General features: G+C 39.2%; 1 protein-coding gene across 1 annotated transcript in view; it reads left to right on the top strand.

Annotated features, from left to right (window-relative positions):
* The window catches only part of BRCA2 (BRCA2 DNA repair associated), a 42,590-nt gene that overhangs the window by 27,418 nt on the left and 1,408 nt on the right, over positions 1-13,764 (top strand). The window contains 10 exon segments of the mRNA XM_009988085.2: positions 1,804-1,974; positions 2,286-2,637; positions 3,289-3,444; positions 5,500-5,644; positions 8,948-9,069; positions 10,627-10,828; positions 11,055-11,221; positions 11,316-11,451; positions 12,113-12,369; positions 13,068-13,220. Of these exon segments, the coding sequence (XP_009986387.2) occupies positions 1,804-1,974; positions 2,286-2,637; positions 3,289-3,444; positions 5,500-5,644; positions 8,948-9,069; positions 10,627-10,828; positions 11,055-11,221; positions 11,316-11,451; positions 12,113-12,369; positions 13,068-13,220 (1,861 nt within the window).

The following is a 13,764-nucleotide window of genomic DNA, read 5'->3' as shown; positions in this document are numbered from 1 at the left end:
AGACTGTCTGGGATGTTCATCCATGTGCAGTTAGGGTGCAGGGCCTCCTGCCTACATGTCAGCGTTCTGGAGTTGCATGCATTTTTGAAAACATGCTAGTCATTCTGTTCTCATGTGAAATTGCTATTTCTAGGCTAACAAGCAATGCTGCTACACAAATTAATAGGAAATGTGGGTTTTGAGGTTGCTTTTGTCAAGAAGCAGTAGATCTCTGGGAACAATGCATCCAACTCTCGATCAGTGTATGCAATCTGCTGCTTAGGCATGTTGAAGGTAATCTTGATTAATTTCACACAATTTTCCTGTGAATGGGAAAGGTGTTACTAAAATATTTGCTCAAAACATCTTATGCTTAGATGCGCCAAAGGTTGGGGTTTTAGGCAGTCCAACTTCTTGTTCCAGAGGCAGCTTGTCTTAACAATCTTTTTCAGATGTGTTCCTGATTCTTTGGTCAGACCATCAGGTATATGGCTTTCTCCATATTCATTTTTCAGAAACAGAAGAGAGAAACCACCAACATACCACTAAAAATCCCAGAATAGCCAGGGTGGTTTTGGTGTCAGAACTTCCTCTGAGTATCAGTGTCGATCTGACCCTGAATACCAGACAGCCTGTCACGCAATTTGTAGAGGTTGTTCCACAAGAGGTTGCCTTCAGTTCTTGTGTCTTTTCTGGATTTGTTACATGTTAAAGCATATGTTTGAGAATACTTACTGGTTGGTCAGCTGAATCAGTCTCTTTATCCATTGAAGTATATTAACTAGATTTCCATCTACTAGAACATATATGCCTTCATTTAGTCATCTGTATTTAGGATCTTAATCTTGAACTGAATTCTGTCTTTAACTCCTGAATTGCATTGTCCTTCACAAAAGATTACAGTATCTCCTAAAGCTTGAGGTTGCTTGGCTCTATTCTAATGTAGTAATAATTAATTTGATGATCATGGCTGCTCCTTATCTTCCTGTGTATGACTTTTTGGCTTTTATATTGTTTCTTTTCCTCATCCAACTGCAATACAGTCCTCAAAATCTTCTTGAGGGCTTTCTGACAAGTTGGAAATAGACTTTTTGATAGGACTTAACTTGTCTTCTAATCAGTCTAATGGCTCAGCTATTTGAATCTCTGGTCTAGTTCATTCTCTTCTTCCTTTAATGAAATGGCCTTCCTAGTGACTGTAAGAGTTGAAGAAAAAATAGGTGTTTCCAACCCAACTCATGCAGGTCGTGCTGGTACAGCTTGGACTCAACACAGACTGAAAGTCCATTTGAGCGGTCACTCAAAGAAGAGAAGGTTCTTCAGTAGTAACTGAAAGTCCTTTGAAATGTGTTGCCCACATGCATGCTTAAAAAAAAAAAAAAAAAGCAAAACCAGAACACCCACACCACAGCTCCAGAAACAGTGAAGTAGAAGGGAATGGATTGTAATGAACTTATTAAGCAAGCAGGGGAAATTCCAGGGCTGAAAGGGAACAGAGCATGCTTCTGTCCCTCTGTGCCATGTGACTAACTGTGTGAAGCAGACAGAGCGTGCCCCTGGGGCTACTGCTAGGGCCAAAAGTCTCCATTTCAGGAACGTGTGCATGAACGCACATGCATGCTGTCAAAGCGTATGTGGGCAAAACTTCAGTATTCAGACAATAACGAGATGAGGTTATGGAATGTAACCTTCCTGTTTCACTGTAATAAATATTCCTTTGTTAATGTTGCCTATGTACATACACTGAATACAGTGCTAGGTAAAAATAAACAAGTAAAAACTTCCAATGGTTTTTAGGTTAATTTATTAACAATTTATCTGCAGAGCCCTCTGTGACACTCCTGGTGTGGATCCCAAGCTAATAACAGAGGCCTGGGTTTACAATCACTATAGGTGGATTGTATGGAAATTGGCAGCCATGGAAGTCTCTTTTCCACATGAATTTGCCAGTAGATGTTTGACACCAGAAACAGTGCTGTTGCAGTTGAAATATAGGTATGTGTATAGCAATGTATTTGAAGTTGTAATTTGTGATACGGTGAGCTTTCTGGTTTGTAATATTACAAAATAAGCACCTCCACCTTGCTTTTACTGTTTATCAGAGTGCTTATATTGTTAAACTTCTGCATATCAGTATTAAAATGTAGTGCATGTTATTTTTAAAAATTTAGATAACATTTGCTTTGCTACAGTGGTACTTAATCATGTAGATTGGCTAAACAATAGTTTGTTATAACTTTTTAAGGAAAAACAGTGCAATGGATTTTGTTTGCTTTAACAATGCATCATCAATTCTTTTTTTGTAGGTATGATTTGGAAGTTGATAAAAGTAAACGATCAGCAATCAAAAAAATAACAGAAAGAGATGATGCGGCAGGTAAAACACTTATACTGTGTGTTTCTAAAATCATATCGCTAAACGCCGTTGTGTCTCTTAGCAGTAGCAATAAGAATGTGGAAAGTAAAAAAGCAGCAGCAATAATTGAAGTTACTGATGGCTGGTATGGGATTAGAGCTCTTCTGGATCCACCTCTCAAAGCTTTCTTGCATAGAAGGCGGCTGACTGTTGGTCAGAAGATCATAGTGCATGGAGCAGAACTTGTTGGCTCTCAAAATGGATGTACGCCACTGGAAGCCCCAGATTCCCTTATGTTAAAGGTAAAACAAAACACTAGTTCAGCTTGACTGGATGTGACTGAGACGTGATAGATGCTGTTTAGTTGAGCCACACTTTGTAAACAGAAAAACTTTTGTCAGGGCCTGATAAACAGATGAAGTTTTGTCAAAGTTTAATAACTAGATTTGTAAGACACGACACAAAGTAGCTGACACTGTTCAGGTTTTTCTGTGTGTTTTGACAGTTCCAGCTCCTAAATTTGCTTAAGCACAAAGTTCCAAAAAGTATTTATCCATCACAGACAATATGGAAGTTGAAGGAAGAATGGGGAGAAAAAACTAGGTCGTGAGAGGGAGGGTTTAGGGGGGAGGGTCTTGACTTGTTTGAGGATGATTGAAGTGCTGGGTGAAGTTCCAGCATAAAAATTTTGCTCCTCCGTTATAAAGCAATGGCTTGTCTTATAGATGTTCATTTCCTAGAGAACTTTAACTTAGCAAATTTTTAGTTTCTGTTTAAAATACGTTCTTCAATGTGAAAAGAAACCTTGAAATTAAAATGTAATGTGTTCGGGTGCAAAAATGAGATCCTCTTAGTGAGGTCAGTGTGAAAATGGTCTTTTGTCTAGATATGTAAGTTGGATATCTTTTTGACCTACCGGTGCTAGTTTATCATTCAACTTTTAACTTATTCAGATTTCAGCCAACAGCACTCGGTGTGCACGATGGCACGCAAAACTAGGATTTCATCGGGATCCCAGACCTTTTCCTTTGCCTTTGTCATCGCTTTACAGTGAGGGTGGTGCAGTGGGATGCGTCGATGTAGTTATTCAAAGAACTTACCCTATTCAGGTATGGTGTAAGTATTTTATGAATCTAACAGGTTCTGTGAGATCTAAATTATATTAGTTAATTGCACTATCATTCCTCGAATCAGACATAATATAGGGAGCTAAAAAATTTAAGAGAAGGTACATTACATGTAAAATGAACGGGAGTGGTTCTTGTGGTATGCATGTATTTAATAATTTCAGGACTGGAGTATCCTGCTGTAAGAAGAATTTGAGTTTGTGCTCAGTATCTTCTGGTTGGCTTTGCTTTCAGCTTCAATAAGCTGAAATAATTGAATTTCAGTTCTGTAATCTAAAAAGCACGGTGCTTGTTTTAAAGAAGAAAAAGAACCTTGGCAGTTCCAACTCCAAGTAGAAGTGAAACCCAATTTTTTCTATTATTAACGTAAATATCCCTGCAAAGTTAAAAATTTATAACGATTAGTAAGATTACTTTTTCTTACATGTAGCTGGCTATATTGTGTAGGATCTATTATTTAAAAATATTACTGAAAATAGAATGTGATTATGGTATAAAATAGAATGAAGATCTTTTAAATACTACTTAATATCCAGAAGTTTTAAATATGGTTACACTTCACTGTACCTAATACAACTGGATTCTGCAGGTCTGTTATTCTCAGGGTTCTGTTTTGGTTTAGTTTTTATTTTATTTTATTTTATGACAGTAGGACCTTACCAAAAAGGATGTTTTTAATAATCATACGAAAGAGGATGAAGATGAGCATAATGATGACGATGGGGATGACGATGACAATAAGAATGTTTCCTCCTTGTATGAAAACTTACATCTACTATTTTCATGTAATAATTAAATTTCATAGCCCTGCAGGATAGGCAAATTAATTTTGCAGATGGAAAAACATAGGCACAAACAAATATGTTAAAAGGACAGTCCTAGGAACAGAGACAGCCTCCTACTTACAGCAGCTGAAGGATGAGAACTGAGACTGGCAATACTTACCAAAACACTAATAAAAAAGCTGGCTCTGTTACTTTAATCAAATACAGCACCTTCCCATGTTTTGGTGGAATCATCTATCTGGTATTTTTCAGCACATCCATAAGTGCTTGAATTTCAGTATGAATGCTTGAATTATTTATTGAAAGAACAATTTTTGCACTGTTCTGTCATCTCTGAAGGTCACGAGACAAGTCAGCGTCAGGGACATGGATGTGATTCAGGAGCCATCCCCAGTGCCGAGCTCCAGGTGCCAAGCAGATGGCACCAATGCACAGAAGAAAGGGACAAGAATAGAGGCTGGTCTGGGAAAGCCAGTAACTAACTAATAATAATTTTAAAAAAACCCAAACCAAAACACAAAAAAAAACCCCACACAAAAAAACCCAACAAATAACCCACAACGAACTGCTGTCTATTGAATTAACAAACTGATGTGGTCGGATATGTGCTAGAGCCAGTGCGAGGGAGAAGATGGAACTGCGCAGCAAAGAGGCAGAGAAGGGACCACTTTCAGCAGCAGTGACCTCTTTGTTTGGCTCACCTATCTCTTCAAATCAGACAAGCCTGTTCTGGCAGGGTTGTGGACAAGACCGTAGTCCTACAGAACTATTTCAGGCAGAAAAAGCTTAAGAGCATCTGCAGAACATGAGCATAGTTCTTTTACAGCATCTAATGTAGCATGGTAAAATAGACAGTATAATCGATGTGGAAAGACAAATTAGGTAGAATGCAGTTCTGGTATATTTTTAAGTCTTCAGTTTGATGGTTTGTATCTTAATGTATCTACCAGTGGGATCCAGATATCTTTTAAATTACATCATTGATACCTATTATTATAAGCTATGGTTTCTTCAGCTGTGTATTCATGCAGTTTTGACTATTGCTCTGTTCTGCCTGTGTATCTTTGGTTGGTAAATCTTCACTTTAATGCTGTGGGGTTTTACCTTTTATCTGTTATACTGAAAGAACTTATGATCTACTGCCTGTGCATTCTTTAAAGCAATTTTGCATAACAGTTAGTATTAGAAGGAAGCTAGATGAGGTTAAAATTTTTTTAAAAGTCTGGTTTTTGTTTGAATCTTTTTATTGCAGTGGATGGAGAAGACATCGGCTGGTTCATATGTGTTTCGTAACAGCCGCGCTGAAGAAAGGGAAGCTGCCAAGCATGCAGAGGATCAACAAAAGAAACTGGAAACTCTGTTTGCAAAAATCCAAGCAGAATATGAAAAGCATGAAGGTAAAGCTTTCATTGTTTCAGAACGTTTAATAAGAACAAAATATCTTTTTCGGCATTTACAGGGGAGTTTAAAGAAACTGGCAAAAACTCTGATGACAGAGAAGCAGAGATAGGGAGTTGGGTTGTTTTCTTTGTTGTTGTTGTTTTTGTGTTGTATTGGTTTAGGTTTTTTACTTCCTACATATCAAGACCTTTCAGTACAAAACAGTTGTATACTTCTGTGCTTGACTGTGCAGCTACCTAGGAAACTCTTCCTGAACATGTTGGTAGCCAGGCTACTAAAAAATTATCATTGAAATGATTCTCAGGGAAGTCCTACAAAACTGTAGAACTGTTAATTCCATTCTCTTCAAAGACCTGATGCTGTAATATTTCACCTAAAGGTGGGCGTGGCTTAGAATGTATTTCAGTAGACCTGAACACCAAGACTGAGCACTGAGCATCTTTCCTGACAAACATTGTGGGACTGTGAAGATACTGAGGTCAGTGGAGCCATTAAATGGGATAGGGACCCTGGTGACACAGGACGTGGAGAAGGCTGAGTTATTGAATGCTTTTTTCACCTCAGCCTTAACTAGCAATACCAGCCTTCAGCAATGCCAGGCTCTGGAGATCAGGGGAAAGTCTGGAGCAAGGAAGACATACCCTTGGTGGAAAGGGATCAAGTTAGAGAATACTTATGCAAACTGGATATACCTAAGTCCATGGTTGGTAATGGTATGAACCCACAAGTGCTGAAGAAGCTGACTGATGTCTTTGTGAGGCTGCTCTTGATTGTATTTGAGTGATCATAGTGATTGGTAGAGATGCCTGGTAGAGATGAGGAAAGCAAACATCTCTTGCTTTCAAAAAAGGACAGGAAGGAGGACCCAGAGGACTACAGGCCAGTCAGCCTTACCTTGATCTCTGAGAAAATGATGGAACAACTAATACCAGAAACCGTTCCCAGGGACATGAAGGACAAGAAGGTGATTGGGAGTAGTCAGCAGGGATTCACCAAGGAGAAGTCATGTTTGACTAACCTGACAATCTTCTGTGATGAAATTACTGGCTCGGGTAGATGAGGGGAGAGCCGTGCATTTTGTCTACCTTGACTTCAGTAAGGCTTTTGACACTGTCTCCCTTAAGATCCTCATAGAGAAGCTGATGTCGCATGAGTAGATGAGCAGTCCGTCAGGTGGCTTGAAAACTAGCTGAACAGTTGGGTCCTGAGAGTGGTGATCAGTGGCACAAAGTCTGTTTGGAGGCCATTAACTAGCGGTGTACTCTAGGGATCAACACTGGGTCCAGTCCTGTTTTAACATCTTCATTAATGATCTGGAGGATGGGGCAGAGGGTACTTGTGGCAGGTTTGCTGATGATAGAAAATTAGGATGAGTGACTGGTAGACTAGAGGATTGTGTTGCCATCCAGAGGGACCTCAACAGGCTGGAGGAATGGGAATGGGCTGACAAGAACCTTGTGAAGTTCAACAAAGGGAAGTGCAAATCTTGCACCTGGGGAGGAGCAGTCCCATGCACCAGTACATGCTTGAGGCCGCCCAGCTGGAAAGCAGCTTTGCAGAAAAGCCCCTGGGAATCCTGGTGGAAAAGTTGAGGAGTGTTGCCAGAAGGTTTAAGGAGGTGTCCTTCCCCTCCGTGAAGTACAGTGTCCACTTCTGGGCTCCCCAGTACGAGAGAGAGACACGGACATACTGGACAGAGTCCAACAAAGAGCCATGAAGATGCTTCAGGGATTGGAGCATCTGACATAGGAGGAAATCTGAGAGAGCTGTGACTGTTCAGCCTGGAAAAGAGAAGGCTCAGGGGGATCTGATCAATGTACGTACCTACCTGAAGAGAAGGGTGCAAAGAAGATGGGGCCAGGCTTCTCTCAGTGGTGCCCAGTGATGGGACCAGAGGCAATGGGCACAAACTGAAACTCAAAAGATTCCCTCTGGACATCAGGAATCTCTTTTTCACCAACAGTTTGCCTAGAGAGGCTGTGAAATCTATATCCTTGGAGATATTCAAAAGCTCTCTGGACTGCTGTAGGTGACCCTGCTTGAGCAGGAGGATTGGCCAAGATGACCTCCAGAGGTCCCTTCCAACTTCAACCATTTTCTGATTCTGTGATGAGATAACACTGCACACCTCTGCCAGTAATTTCTTGCAGTAGTTTCAGGTCTGCTGTTGCTATAAGTGCCACAACTGGCTGCTGATTGCTACAGCTTCATGAAGCTCACTGCTGCACCAGAAACGTGTTTGCTTACCCTCAGGTTTGACTCAGCTAAACTGGAATGAGGAAGGGTAGTAAGATTCTTGTCATACTGATCACGGATTCCAGCTGCCTTAATACTCTTGTCTGTTGTCTGGGAGGAGTTTTCGTTGGTTTTGGTTTGGTATTTTTTGTTGTTTCTCTCCACCCCCCTCCAGAAACAGATAAGATTCCATCACTAATAGTAGCCTGTGCAGTTCAAATTTCACAGGGTCAGATCTACAACCCAGATAGCCTTTCCATAAATCTTTCTCATGGTGATATGTAACACTGAGATGTTCTCTAACTGCTTTCTCAGAACCTGGAGTCCCTCATGAATAACAAGGAAAAGGCAAATAAAGCCATACCCTTAAAAAAAAAATAGTCGAACAACCAACCAAAAAACCACCACTGAATTCTTAGTTGAAATCAGAGATTACTTTATAGTTCTTAACCTCACTGATATGCACTTCCACATATCGGTCATCTCATTGTGTTTGAGTGGTAAACTTGTCTGTACTGGAGTCTACTACGCTGAAGGAATTCATCAAAATGCCAGCAGCAAAATGACTTACCTAAGAGGAGGGTAATAGTTTAATATAATGAAGTTAACTGGCTTTTTAGCTGATGTCTTAAGGAGGCTTCATGTGCGGGCCTGTGGTCACCTGCTCTCCCAGAACTTGGTATCTTTGAGACTTCTCTGCTCTTCTGCTGTATGAGAGGAAGAGGAAGTGACAGACATACAGAAAATATGGTCAAGTATCAATGAAGTTTCATGGCAGCCCATCAAGTCTCCCACCCTCTTCTAGGTGCAGACACTGATACTGGCTTCCCCAAAGTTAGTCTAATATTCTAATTTACATTGGATTTAAGTGAATGAGATTATTTTTCCTGCTTGTTTTTTCCTAATACACACACACACACACATATATATCAGTTCTTATATAGAAATGCTTTGTATTTTTATTCTGGCAAGGCCTAAGTACCACTATGCTTCTTACATAATTAATTCTTCTTTCACTTTTAAAGTATATTGGTTGTACTCGACATAATGGCTTTTTTCAACAGAGAAAACTAGCAGAACAACACCGAGATCACGCATAGTCACAAGACAGCAAATCCGTAATTTGCAAGATGGTGCAGAACTTTATGAAGCAATTCAGAATACATCTGATCCTGGTTATATGGAGGTAACTGTAGATCCTACTTGGCTAATTTTGAAATGCTTGTGGAATAATTTACAATTTAGTACCTCCTGCTAAAATCATTACTATTTATTTTTGTTACCTTTTGAGATTTTCTACAGCATGCTTATTACTAAATAAATTAAGATTAAAAATTTTGAAAATATTTTTATCAAGGCTTGTTGAAATAGATTAATCATAGAATCATAGAATGGTTAGGGTTGGAAGGGACCTCAAAGATCATCTAGTTCCAACCCCCCTGCCATGGGCAGGGAAACCCTCCACTACACCAGGTTGCCCAAAGCCTCGTCCAAGCTGGTCTTGAACACTTCCAGGGATGGGGCATCTACAACTTCTCTGGGCAACTTGTTCCACTGCCTTACCACCCTCAGAGTGAAAAATTTCTTCCTTATATCTAATCTAAATCTGCCCTCTTTCAGTTTAAATCCATTGTCCCTTGTCCTATCACTACATGCCCTTGTCAAAAGTCTCTCTCCAGCTTTCCTGTAGGCCCCCTTTAAGTACTGGAAAGCTGCTATAAGATCACCCCAGAGCCTTCTCTTCTCCAGGCTGAACAGCCCCAACTCTCTCAGCCTGTCTTCATAGCAGTGGTGCTCCAGCCCTCGGATCATCTTCGTGGCCCTCCTCTGGACGCGCTCCAGTAGCTCCATGTCCTTCTTGTGCTAATAATACATTGAATTGCAAAACAGAATGCTATTTTCTCTTGATATAAAAATCCAGGATATAGCATAAATAAAAGTTAATGTTACTTGTCATTTTATTACTTTGCTTTGTCTTGTGTGTACGGAAACTAAATGCATCTCATAAGTCTTGAGTTTCACACACTTATACTTGCATGCTGTTCACTGAAGTGTTTGATTATATTGTCATTGTTTTCTTCATTCCCTGTTCCAGTTCAAGCACAACTTTTAAGTATTTGTGCAGATGTATTAATAAAGATGCAGATGATTAGTCCCTGCCAGTTGGTAAAAATTAAATATGTGCCTCGCCTTTTATAAGTCAGGGTCCTTTACTGTCATAAAGCTATACAGTCTGTGACTTTATTTGATAAAATGTTATGCGTATCTGTGGTGCTACATGTAAAGGCATCTCGGTCTTGAAGGCTTGGCCAGAAAGGTAACGCTCCTGATGCATTTTGGTGTAAATCACTGTGTCAGCTCAGAGATAGCAGCCTGCTGAGAGCTGCAACTCTTCTTCTTACGGCATTTTTTTCTAATATTTCTTCTTTCTTATGAAGCAGGCAAGCACACCTGTTGTATTAAATATTGACCTTAGTTACGTGCTCTTAAGCAGGCTTCTCACCAATTACCACATAAGAACAGTGTGTAATGTAATACTACAACGGAGCACCAGCTGAGTACCAGTCGAGACTGGAGACTCCTGTTGTGTTAACAAACCTCATTTCAAGTCCTAGTAGTGTATCAGTTGAACAATAAATTGCTTGTAACAGATGAACGCTTAAGAAAGAGGCTATCTAAAAGTCTTGACAGGATCTTTTTAATTAATAAAAAAGATACTGAATATGTTTTCTCTTGGTTACAGGGATATCTCAGTGAAGACCAATTAAAAGCTTTGAATGCTCACAGGCAGCTGATGAATGATAAAAAGCAAACTCAGATACAGGAAGAATTCAAGAAGGCTATAGAGTCAGCAGAACAGGAAGAAAACAGTTGTTCCAAAAGAGATGTGTCTACTGTATGGAAATTATGTGTGGTAGACTACAGAAAGCAAGAAAAACATAAAGGTTAGTACTTGGAAATAACTTTTACCTAAACATGGTAACTGGCCAACATAGCAGGTAGATTTGAAGCATTTCCCAACAGTATTCTAGCTTGCATGTTAGCATTTCCAGTTTTATTTGGGTTTTGGTTTAGGGCTTTTGGGTGGGAGGGAGCGTTGTGGATTTATTTTGTTTAAAAGCCTTCAAATTAGTATTGCATAGCTAATATATCTTAATATGATATTGTTAGGAGTGATGCTGAGTATCTGGCGTCCACTGCTAGATGTTTGCTCCTTGTTAAAGGAAGGCAGTCGGTACAGAATCTACCAGCTGTCAGCATCGCAGTCCAAAGGAAGAACAGACTCAACTAACATACAGTTAACGGCAACAAAGAAAACTCAGTACATGCCACTGTCAGTAAGTGCTTTAAATGCATAAAGATTTATTATTAAAATGTATCACAGTCTATGTAAGTGTGTTGTAATTATTTAAAACTTTTGTGTTTCTTCAGGTATCACAGGAGATGCTGGTACAGATTTTCTTTCCAAGAAAGGCTTTAAAATTCACCAGTTTGTTGGATCCTTCTTTTCAGCCACCATGTGCTGAAGTTGATTTAGTTGGAATTGTAGTTTCTGTTAGCAAAACAGGTATGTTGTGGGTCATATTGATGTCCTCCCATTGAATAAGCAATAATATTTTTATTTCAAAAGTCAAAATGATCTTGGTGTTGTACCTGCATCTCAGGCCTGTGAAAACCTGCTAATGTAGCCTATCACCATGATGCTGGCAGATGATTCTGTTTTCCTAAAGAAAAAATGTCTTTGCTAATTACCTCAGGAAGAATTTAGTTAAGGAAGGACCTAAGCTCAAGAGAAAGAGCTTTTCTTTGGTTTTTTTTTTCCATAAACGGTGGATGTAAGTTCACATCTGTGTTCAACATCTGCAGAAGTACCATCATGCATGTACGTGAGCTCCCTCTTTTGTGTACAGTGTCATGGAATGAGAGAAACGTAGGCACTGGAGCTCATGGGCAGGGACAGGTGAACAATCTTCTGAATAAAAAGGAAAAGCACCATAGGAGTATTGGTTTTTAAGCAGACTTGGAGTTGTTTTTTCTGTAATCAGTAGGGAGATAGTGTGGAATATGAATGAAGCATGAAAGATCTGTTACCATGCAGATAGGCTGCCATGTTACATTTATCAGTTCTCTTTCAAGATGTGTGTGACTTTTTTATAGATACAAATTGCAGTAATCAACCTTCACTTAGAAGATGTACGGTTTAATTCAGATTTTTTTCTTGCTTTTAGGTTTCGTTACTATGGTGTACTTATCTGATGAAAGCTATAATTTAGTGGCAGTAAAGATCTGGACAGATCTCAGACACTTTGCTATTGAAGATATAGTTGTCCGCTCTTCATTAATTTCTGCAAGCAACCTTCAGTGGCAATCTGAATTCAGATCAGAAATTCCTCTGCTGTTGGCTGGAGATCTTTCTGTATTCTCAGCCTGTCCAAAGGAAAAATATCTTCAAGAGAAGGTTAATGAACTGAGAAGTACGATACAGGTAGATCTGTAGATTTTGAGTTTAATGATTAATTTTAGTTACCACTATGTTACATTCTTCACCAAAAAGTCCATTAGTACTAATAAATCTTTAAAACAAGTAATGCACATAGTGTTGAATTTGAGGGGATTTTCTGGGAGATAGAGCAAGGTGTTAATGCCTTTTGCCTGGAGGACTCTACATATCACCTATTGAATGTCTTTTGATCTACTGGGTTTTTAATTCAGCTCAACCAACACCGTCTTTAGGATACGCCACAACCTTCTCTGACTAGCAAAAAATATTGTACCTGTCAGTTGGGAATCTGTTACGGATAGTTTGGCTCTAGCCTTTCAAAAGTTGAAATTTACTGTCTTGCTCAGCTGAACACATTCAGTATTGGATTGTTGATTTAATTTATTTATGTACAATTTCAATTTTATAGCTGTGCTAAATATCGTGTCTTGATCATGCATTCTCACCTCCTACTGAAAAATAAGTTTAAATACAAAAGGATTTTGATTAACAATAAAAGGAAGGTAGGATATTTACCTCTACGGAAAGTGCAGCAGTCTTCTAAGTTGTTGGTTTGACATAAAACAAACTTCCAGTGGGGTTATGATGAGAAAACAAAGTCCCAAATACTTTGTTTGTGAGCATATATTACTTACACAATTTGAAAAACAATATTCTGCATTGTGAACTGTTCTCCTTTATAGAACGTGGCCTCCTTTTGCTCTGACGCAGAAAGTAAATTGATGAATTTGCTACGAAGAAATCTGTCGCTTACGCCCAATTTGACTAAAAGATGTGGCTTGGAATACCCCTCTCCTTCCTGCAACTCGGGTCTCTATGCAGAGGATAAAAGTTTGGTAAGATTCTGGTAATTAACATTGTGTTTATACTGACAGCACACACAGTAAGGATATAAGCAAGTTGTATGCTGATAGCTGTGGTGAATGGTCTCACTTCTCAGTCCACTCCATATGTTCTCTTCAAGGCAATGCAAGCTGATTAGAAGACCTCTCTGTGTGTGGATTTAGGATTGTTCCCCAGGAGGAACTGTGAGACTATTCTTCCTCCAGGCAGTACATGAAAACCTCCCCTTGTGGCTTGTGTTTCTACACAAATAAATAATATTCTGAATTTCATATGAGTAAAATGAATCATCCTTCCCCTATAGATGATTTATTGCTTCCTTGGTCCCCTTATCTGAGATGGATGTCACTGGAAGGAAAAATCTTGATCTGTAAATTTTTCTTTCATAGCATTCTGCAGTTCCTACCTTTGCTCAGAGAATTTACCTCCTGGTCTTGTTTTCCTAGGTATTGTTCCCTATTTCCAGGATTTAAAAGGGAAGAGGTATCACCTAGTAAATGTTTACATTCTATAGCAGTCTTGGCAAAAATTGAATTA

This window comes from Tauraco erythrolophus, chromosome 1 (genome assembly GCF_009769465.1).
Source record: "Tauraco erythrolophus isolate bTauEry1 chromosome 1, bTauEry1.pri, whole genome shotgun sequence".
Lineage (NCBI taxonomy): Eukaryota > Metazoa > Chordata > Aves > Musophagiformes > Musophagidae > Tauraco > Tauraco erythrolophus.
This window is presented reverse-complemented; position numbering and strand designations above follow the sequence as displayed.